Below are 9250 nucleotides of genomic sequence, written 5' to 3' on the forward strand. Positions count from 1 at the left end.
CAATCATGAAATGTCCCCTGTTTAGTGACCCCTGTTTATAGATGAAAGTTGAGTCCATATCCTGCACCCCCCTCCGCCCACCCTTTCCCCCCACCTTGCAAATGGCAAGTGGCAGAAATAGTCCTAGGTGACAATAAGCTTCCGCCGGCAGTTTCTGTTTTCACGCCTTTCAAGGAAAAAAAATGCTTTAAAATAAATCATAGCTTGGGAACTGTTTACCATCCTTCACACCCACCTACTTCTTAAAAAAAAATATAGTAGCCTGTATATGGTGGATTCCACAGAGAATTGTTACTGAAACGAGGAGAGACAGAGGGAGAGGCGCACGGAGGGGGTGGGGGGCGAGGGGGGAGATCAGGTCATGAAGCCATTTTCCTGTGGTGAAAGGTCGTAATGTGTGGTATTTCACGGTTTTATATAAATCTTGGTTTAGGATTTTGAACAGACTCAAAAGCACACAACATGTGCTTTTGGAAAAGAAATCTATTCAGAACCCCAAAAATCAGAAGTCCGAGAGAATAACAGCGCAGAAACATTTAATTGCTGTAAGAATCGAACTCGCGGAAATTCTGTTTGTATCTTCAAAGTTAGAACTCAAAGTATAAAACAGGTTATTACATTATAGTGGGCAGACCTAGGTGACTGAAAGGGAAAGGCTCCTCCATCTCTCAATCACTCATACTTCTGGCAGTATGATACCTTGTAGTTGTTCAGCCTTGCACTAAAAGCCGGTCAGAGGCAAGGGAAAACGCCAGGGATGACGCCAGGAATGTGGGTCGCCGGTACAGGCTATGTAGAAAAGATTTAACTAATATCACGTGCACCACCAGGATTTGGGCTGTTTTTTCTTGGACTGGGACTGGGTCAAAATATGCAAGATCTGTGGGCAACCTGGAAACAAGAGGGCGCGGGGTGGGGGGGGACCCATAGCGGGGGACAGGAGTTAAGTTGAAGAGCCCTCTGCCCAAGCGCTGGGCAATGAGAGCCTGCACCCAGCAGACCGGGCGGGAGGGGTGGGAGGGAGGTGCTTGAGAGTGGAGAAGGTGGGGGACAGCAGGCTGTTCCTCGCGGGTGGCGCACTTCCCAACCATGTCTCAGAGCTACTGCCCTCAGGGTGTGCCTTCTCCGAGGGCTGGAGAGATCTAGGTTGGCCAGATCCCAGCGGCCAGTGGGAGGCGCTGGATCCAGGAGGGGGCGGAGAAGGGGCCGGGATGGGGTGGCTGAGTAGTCCTAAAGGTCCCTCTTTAGGAATAACAGAAAACAAGAGGCAGAGAGGTTGTGCAGAGCAGTTTCCAGCAGGCATCCAGGGCAATCCAGAGCTAGAGAGTGCTCGATATTGAACCGTGGGGGCGGCTGTGTGCTGTAAAGCCTGCCTCAGGCTTGCTGTGGGTGACTCTGAAAGGGTCAGCCAGGAGACCGCGAGCCACTGGGCGTCCGGTGCGATCAAAGGAGCCATAGGAGGCTAGCCGACGCGCCTTGGGTTGTGGGATAAGGGGCGGGAGAGAAAGGGTTGTCCTAAGGCGGGGAGATACTGATCTGTCCGGTGTCACTGGGAGGGGATGAGTGTATATCTTTGTGTGGGTCAAAGCTTTTCTATGCAAGACCGAGCCCTAGGGTGGTTCCGAGTGGGAGTGGGCTGAGTCCCGGGTAGGTACCCGACGCGAAAGAAAGAGCGGACGAAAGAGAGAGGAGAGAGAGAGAGAGAGAGAGAGAGAGAGAGAGAGAGAGAGAGAGAGAGAGAGAGAGAGAGAGATCAAGGGCAGCGAGGTCTGCGGGTTCTTCAGTGTGTGTGTGTCTCAGGCCCTGTGGCTCAGCACTGGAGCCGCCTGGCACCCACAGGAATGCAGCTTCCCTCGGATCCCCAGGCCGCCTCTTGTCCCACAAGGAGATGGCCGCCAGGAAAAAGGGGGAGAATGAGGGTAGAAACCCGCCTAGCCCAACCCAAGTCTCAAACAAAGGCCAAATTATCTGATCTTCAACAGGAGGGCCCAGGAGTTGGTCAGGGCACCGAAGAAATAACCCAAGCCCTTTCAACGTGCCCTAGGCCTCCGAGCCTTTGCAAACGGATTAAGATGGAGATCGAAAGTATTGGCTGGATGGGGGTCCACCATATAGAAAATTAGTTCTGAAGTCGGCCTAATTCATCTTGGGGGCATTAGAAAGAGGACTGGGCAAGTGAGGAACAGAATGGGCAGGCACAGGCGACTCCTACTTGAAGTCCAGAGCGAACAAGGTCTGCCAGCGCCAAACTGGAACGCTTTGTGCTTGGTACACACAGCAAGAAACAATGGAGATGGAAGGAAGGTGAGAGGGAGGGCAGAAGAAACAGATATTTTTAGACTTTGCCGAGGATCTGTTATTTTTACATCCTTGGGCTCAGGACTGCAGGGAGTTAAATTCCCCGGGGAGGATCCCCGCGGTGCCAGGAAAGCCCATTGCGACTCACTTGCCAGAATATTTTTGTTCACCGCTCCCCATCCGAGTTAAAAAAACAAACAAACAAACAACAACAACAACAACAAAAAAAAACCTCTCAATTCAAGAGACCACTACTAGTGAGGTTCACACAGAGGAAGAAATCCTAAAACTAGCTCCCCACCCCCGCCGCTGCGCTAGGCTTTCGACCCAGCAGCAAGCCAGCTTTGGTGTCCTTAATAACCAGCAATGCTCCTGCTTGGGGTGAAGGGTGGTAATTAAAGAGCATCCCTCTTTTTCCCTGAGAAAAGTCTGGACCCGCCCTTCCCTCCGCTTGGCTGAATCTAGGGGTCGGAGATAGTGAAGAAACCACACACACACACACCCCTTTTCACCAGGGATGGGAGCCGGGGGATGACATCCACCCTCTCCGAATGCCAAAATGGAAAGAGCTTGTTCCAAGCACATTTTGACACTCTTGGGAAACCAGTGGGCGGGAAATACTGTACAGTGGGGCTGTACAGTGGATGTCCCCCGCCCCGGCCAACCTTCCCAAATACACACCCTGGAGTTGGGACAGGCCGGTGACCATCATCAGAAGGCCAAGTCCTGGAAATCAAGACCAAGCCCTCAGAAGGCTCTGGGCTTTTGGTGCAATGGAAACTACTGAAATCTTTGCAAGCAAAGACAGAAAGGCAGAAAATAGACACCTTCACTCCTACTCCAGTCTACTCCATGCCACTACAGAAAACAAAAAGGGGGCCAGGGCCTCCCCTCACACTACCGTCTCCCTGCGGATGGAGTAGTGTAGGACAAGGAATAATATTTTTGGAGATAAAATTCTGTTTAGGCAGGGTTCAGTATCCCAGGCTGCCTGGAAGTGTATATTAGCCACCCCCAAGGTCTACTGAGTTCCAAACTGGTGGGTTTGGTACCACTCGTGGAAAGAAAGGAAAAGAAAAGAGGAAGGAGAACGGATGGGAGAACGGATGGGCGAATGGGCTCAGAAGGCTGATGGGAAGAAAGGGATGGGAAGGGATTGGAGAGGCAGAAACTGACTCTGAAAACAACCCCGGGACACAAGGCTTTCCTTTTTAGTTCTGGCTGCTGGAAGGGTCCTCTCTGAAATCCTGCGATGAGAAGTGCAATTCTATTTTTATGTTCTAATCCCCCCCCTCCCGAAGAGGACTCTTGTCCCATTTATTGCAGCGGACCTCCTAGCTGTGGGTATTTCCCATAAACCTGGTCCTTTCAAACATTGCAAGTTACTTGGGTGTCATAAGGAAATGGATTTAGGTGGACCAAAGGACAGCCAGCCACAAAAAGATGCCTATGCCTTGGAACGGCACCCGTGCAGAGGTGTGAGGGAAGCACAAGCCAGGGGCTAGGTTGCTGCAACTCCTCTACACCTGCCTTAAAGATGGCTTCACAAAGAAATTCTAGCCAACATCCCATTTCCGGGCTTTGGAACTTGTCTTGCCACTGTTTTATGTAAAAGCAGAGCAAAGGCTCCTGAAAGATCAACGAAGTACAAAGTACGGATGCCATGAAAGACAGTTATATTAAGAACGCTATCTCACCTTCTCACATGAAATGAAATCAATATAGGGTCTCTCCTCCCCACCCCACCCCCGCGCTTTTTGGAAAGGAATGCTCCCCACCCCCATATTTCTCATTTGGCCTAGTGCTTTAGGTACACTATTGTTCTGAATCCCTACAGTAATTTTCTTGCCTGAAAGAACCTGGCCAAATTTATAGTCCTGCACATTAGGACTCCCAGGCTTTACCTACCACTCACTTTGCCCCAAGCATTTCAGATTTTTGAAAAAAAAATATAACAGGACTGAGAGCAGATTTCCTTTTCTTCTCCTGTCTCATCTTGGAATGCTCCTTTCAGAAGGACCGTCATTTGTCTAATTGCAATACACATGGTGATGGGGGAGGGGGTTATCCATCAGGATCACTTTGAGCTCTTAATTCCAGGTTATTGAGGGATTTCTGTTGCCTTTTTCTTACACACGGTAGGAGACATGTATTTAATTTCAATATTCCTTCCTACCAGAAACATTGGAGTTATATTTAATATCATTTAAATGATTTTGTGGTTAGGTGGGGAAGAACCATCCTAAACACGATGGTACTATAAACAGGCCCTATGTGCAGACAGATTCATAAACAGAGCATCCAACACAGACACATTTCTGCAATCATGCAGCTCCTGACTTCTGTTTTGCATTGTTGGATTTCTGGAGAATTCATCTGTTTTTTAACCGTCTGCATATAACCTCACTAGCCAGTTATCAGGGGGCCAAAAAGGAGCAGTTTTCATGGTCGAAATAATTTTATTTATCCAGAATATACAGTTTAATTCCTCTATCTACACTTATTTACACGGTTAAAATAACATTGAAAAAAGTCTTTTTGAAAAGTTGAGGTCATAGATTTCAAGGCACCATTGATAGTGTCCACAGTTGCGCAAAAAAGGGTTCTTTTCGTAAAAAAAGGGGCGGGGTCCTTTGAAATGCAATAACTTACATGCAAAAAAAAAGCTTTACACATGAATCTTTGTTTCCATTGTTCAAACATCCCCGTATGAATTCCTTTCTTTCTGATTTCTAAAACAGCAAAACACTGTAGTCCCAAAACTGAGCAAGAGAGAGTAGCCCATCTAATAAAGCGTCCCGGAGGCCAGTGCCAGCGGGTGCTGCAGGGAGCCAGGCGGTGGCAGGTGGGAATTGATTGAGCTGGCTGCACTTGGGTACCAGGAAGCCGAGTTCTCCAGGTAGCTGGACGCGGGGGACTGGTTGGAGGTCGTAGGGTGGGCATGAGGGTGGTGGCTGAGAGAGCGGGATGAGCCCTGGGGCTCCCACACCGCTGGTGACTGTGGCGAGTTACACGCCATAGGGTCGCTGGAGCTGGGACTGTGCTCCGGGGGCATCTCCCCGTTTTTCATGATCTTCTTGATCTTGGATCTTTTGTTCTGAAACCAGATTTTCACCTGGGTGGGGAACAAAGGCACACGTTACCGGGACACTCAGAGGTTGCCCGCGCCTTTCCCTGAGCGACGAATGAAGACTCTTCTGGCTCTCGTCCTGCCCTGATAACTACCAGCAGCGAGCTGCCTATCGCCTGGAGCAACGTTGTAGTTGCAGGCTATGCAATAAGAGGGACCCACAGAGGGAGCCCTGTCCAGCTCAGCAGGCGCCAGCTTCAGCAAGAGTGCGACCCCAAGGCTTTATCTTTTATTTTCTCTAGACCCGGTCGCAGTGTGGGCCTGTGCACCAGTGCACTGGGAGGATACCTCTCCTGCTCGAAGGCTAGAGTGCCCGGGGGGGGGGGGAGGGTGTGGGCCAGACTGTGGGTTTACTGTGCCAAGGGAAAAGAGCGATCTCCCAATCTCATGCCGGACTGACTCCCTTCAGTCCCCTCAGCACCAGGAGGCCAGACTCTGCCTGAAGCTCTGGGCGGCGACTTGAACATTCCTAACTCTAGGCCCCAGCGGGCTGGAGTGGGAGAGAAAAGAAAGGGGACAATCCAGGAGGGTTTCCCCGTACAACAGCGCCCCCCACCTCGCGACCTTCAGGTTGCTGCGACTTCCAGCTGCCTCAGGGATAGGACAAACCGGGACACCACGATTCAGGCCTTTGCGTGGCTGGAGACCCATCAACAGGCCAATAGTACCTGGCGAGCTTCTCATTGTGAAAAGATCCAGACATTTCTCAAGAATGCGAGACGGTTCCCCCCACCCCAATACCCCTTCTCTTGTTTGCACTATGGAACCTGGGTCCTCAGCCCTTCCTTGGTGGCTAAACCCGGGTGGGGGTGGGGGGACGGGGCGGGGAGGAGCAGCAACTCGGGACAAACGACGAATCCCGTGCCCACCGCCACGTGGGCCTGGCTCATGGAGGGAAAGATGCAATGGTTGTTGTCTTTCTATCTGTAAATTCCTGCAAAGTGCTAGAGAATGGGCTCCAGCCGGTCGGGACCAAACCATGCAGCCCAGCCGAGCTTGCAGGCGAGGCGGGGCCGGTACCCGGCGGCGGCCGGATTTACCTGTGTTTGCGTCAGTCCTAGAGAGGCGGCCAACTCCGCGCGTTCTGGCAGGGCGAGGTACTGAGTCTTCTGAAACCTTCTCTGTAAAGCGGCCAGCTGAAAGCTGGAATAAATAGTCCTGGGTTTACGAACTTTCTTTGGTTTACCATTCACCATCCTCACCTCTGGCTCGGCCACTTCTTTCTCTAAATAATCAAAACAGACTAGGTTAGCGCTTCCGAGCAGACAATGGCTCTTTTGCATAGGCACTCAGATCACCGAGGTTTTCTTTGTTTTGAAATATGTAGTCATCTTTCTCTTCCCCAATATCACAACCTTGGCTTTTCAAACCCCAGTGAAATCTGTCCTTTCCTCAAATCCTACATAGAGGAGTTGGCGAGTCTCCGTTTAATAGCCACTGAGAGCGTGGGACACATAGGACACATCAGGTTCGTCGCTTTAGGGATGGAACTCGTTTGAGCTGCTTGCTTCTCTCATTACTTTTTCCCTTCCTGTATTCACCTTGTGCGTTTCTGGGACGCGAGTAGCCACTCCACTCCCAGGGTGTCAAGCGAGGAGGCCCCTGGGCCATGACCCCGCTTCTGTCGGCGTCTGTTGGGTAGCCCGCAGAGGCTAGACGCTTGGGCAGGGAAGACGCTAGCCAAGGTCTCCAGAGTTCAAAGACCGACAAGCAAACTATGTTCCTTCACTACAGCGGCAAGAGGTCGGTCGGGGCTTCGGCAGACAGAGAGCCGATTATGTAGTCCCCATAATCTCACTGCAGATCTGAGAGGGCACAGATGTGTCTGGTTTCTTTCACAAATAGACTTAATATGTTCTTGACCAAAAAAAAAAAAAAAAAATCCTCCCCTCATGCACAAATACAGAGACAGCAAGAGGAGCAGACTCAAACTTCAATCAACAATGTATTGAAAAGAAATCTGTAGTAAGATTATTTTTCGTACTAAAGGGGAGGGCAGCTGGGAAGAATTCTCACTGTTATAAATGTACCCCGCTGGGGTCCCGTGAATCTGTGTTTTGCTAATGTGCCCCTAGACCTCCTGGCCCCTTCCCCCTTCAGTCCTGGATGGAGTGGAAGAGTCGCTGTGTGAAGCTGCTGCCAAAGGAAGGGTGGAGAAGGAGGGAGGGCTGTGGTCTCCACTCTACTGGAGTAGGGATGCTAATATTAGCAGCCTTATTAATGTGTTGGTGAGGGGAGATCAAAATCAACTAGTAAAACTTCTTCCCTGAGACTTCGCTCCTCTCATTTAGCGCCCAAGTTCTCTACCTCACTGTAATTCTCTGAGGAAGTTTCAAGATGGACAGGAAAAGGGAGGATGTGGAGAAGAAGGAGGCAGACAAATTCTAGGCTCTTATGGAGAGAGCGCGCGAGGGGGGTGGAATCCCTCTAACAACGTGAACTCTCTACAACCCTCCGCTATTTTAAATGGCTTTTTGTATTTGGAAATGCCTTGTATAAACCGCAAAGTTCCCTGCTCGCTTCTCTCCGTCAGGTTGCAGCCCTCTGGCCCTCTGGCCCTCAGGCCACCCGGTGTGCTGCCGGCACCCTCCCGGCGAGGCCTCGGGGCGCTCCGCAGGCAAATCCAGACTGGATCTCACCAACTCAGCATGCTCACCCAGAATTCCAACTAACTTTCCTTTTATTACACAAACACCACTGGGGCTGCCTGATTCTTTCTTTCCCCCCAATCCCTAGCCTCTTTCCAGCCAAGCTGACTTTCTGGCTTGGCTAGCCTGGAATCCAGCTAAGGAGGGACCCCCGAGGGGCGCCAGAGGGAAAATACCGGATTAAACCTCTTGGAGGTTCCTCCACTGAACGCCCCCCCCCCCGGTCCCCCGCAAGTGCCTGTGTGAGATGCTGTTTTGTTAGCAGTCCCAGGCCCCCATTCCCTTCTGCCAAGCCCCCTTCTATGGATGAGGACAGCGTGGTCCTCATATACTACCCAACTTCGGGCCCGCGGGGTTACCGATGCCTTGGGTACCTGCCTCCCGCCCCCGCACGCCTACCTGGCTGGCTGGTGGCACTCGGGACTCGGTTGTAGGCGCCTCCGTACTGGTGGTAGGGGCTGGCGTAGCCGTAGTCCGCATAAGCCTTGGCCGGGTAGCCGGCTGCGGAGCCGTTCACGCTGTGATACTGGTACTGGTATGGGTTGAGCGCTTTGCGGTAAGAAGCAGAGGTAGGAGAGCAGTAGCCATGAGGGGCGGCCCCCGCGGGACTGTAGTAGTCAGAATCGGTGGCCGAGGACTCCGGCAAAGTTGGCGATTCCTGAGACGGGTGGTGCATGGCGGCGGACGTCGGGAACGGAGCTTGGAAGTCGCCGGATCGGATGCTTGGGACTCTTCTGTCAAACACTCCTGTCATAGCTCCCGGGCGGTGGCTGTCCTATTGAGGCGGCCGCTGCTGCCAGAATTGGCTGTGGAGCTGCTCTGGTCTAAGCAGACATGGCTGTGGGAGCGAGGGAGGAGGAGGAGGAAGAGGAGGCGGCGGCGGTGGCGGCGGCGGCGGGGAGGAGGAGGCTGGGAGTCGTGGAGGCTCTGTCTCCCGCAGGCTGACTGTTGGCTGAGGCGCAGCACAGCCTTGGTTAAATCCTTAATTGCGCGCTTACGCACAGCGGGGTGGATCGGGTTCCATTGGCCAGGGCCTCGGGAGCAGAGCAACACCCTAACTCGTTCAACTAGTTTTAGCACAACAAAGCATTGCTTAAAAAAGAGAGAGGGGGGGGGCGTACAAGGAGTGTGTGTGTGTGTGTGTGTGTGTGTGTGTGTGTGTGTGTGTGTGTGA

General features: G+C 52.0%; 1 protein-coding gene across 2 annotated transcripts; it reads right to left on the reverse strand.

Moving 5' to 3' along the window:
• Positions 1-4733: 4733 nt before the first annotated feature.
• On the reverse strand, positions 4734-9026 carry Dlx5 (distal-less homeobox 5). 2 transcript variants are annotated; one of them, XM_087656135.1, is made up of 3 exons: positions 8476-9026; positions 6469-6571; positions 4734-5413 (listed from the first exon to the last, which is right to left on the reverse strand). In XM_087656135.1, exons 1-2 carry the CDS (start codon positions 8828-8830, stop codon positions 6486-6488), a joined length of 441 nt encoding a protein of 146 aa, XP_087512261.1. In that variant the 5' UTR covers positions 8831-9026; the 3' UTR covers positions 4734-5413; positions 6469-6485.
• Positions 9027-9250: the final 224 nt, after the last annotated feature.

The sequence above is a fragment of the Rattus norvegicus genome, chromosome 4, assembly GCF_021556685.1.
Source record: "Rattus norvegicus strain SHRSP/BbbUtx chromosome 4, alternate assembly SHRSP_T2T, whole genome shotgun sequence".
NCBI lineage: Eukaryota > Metazoa > Chordata > Mammalia > Rodentia > Muridae > Rattus > Rattus norvegicus.

What these genes read in the sequence shown, in the direction of transcription:
- Dlx5 (XM_087656135.1), bottom strand. Translation starts at nt 8,830, where the DNA reads ATGACAGGAGTGTTTGACAGAAGAGTCCCAAGCATCCGATCCGGCGAC. An exon ending in GAGTGCCACCAGCCAGCCAG is followed by an intron (nt 6,572 to 8,475) that starts GTAGGCGTGCGG and finishes TATTTATTCCAG; the next exon opens with CTTTCAGCTGGCCGCTTTAC.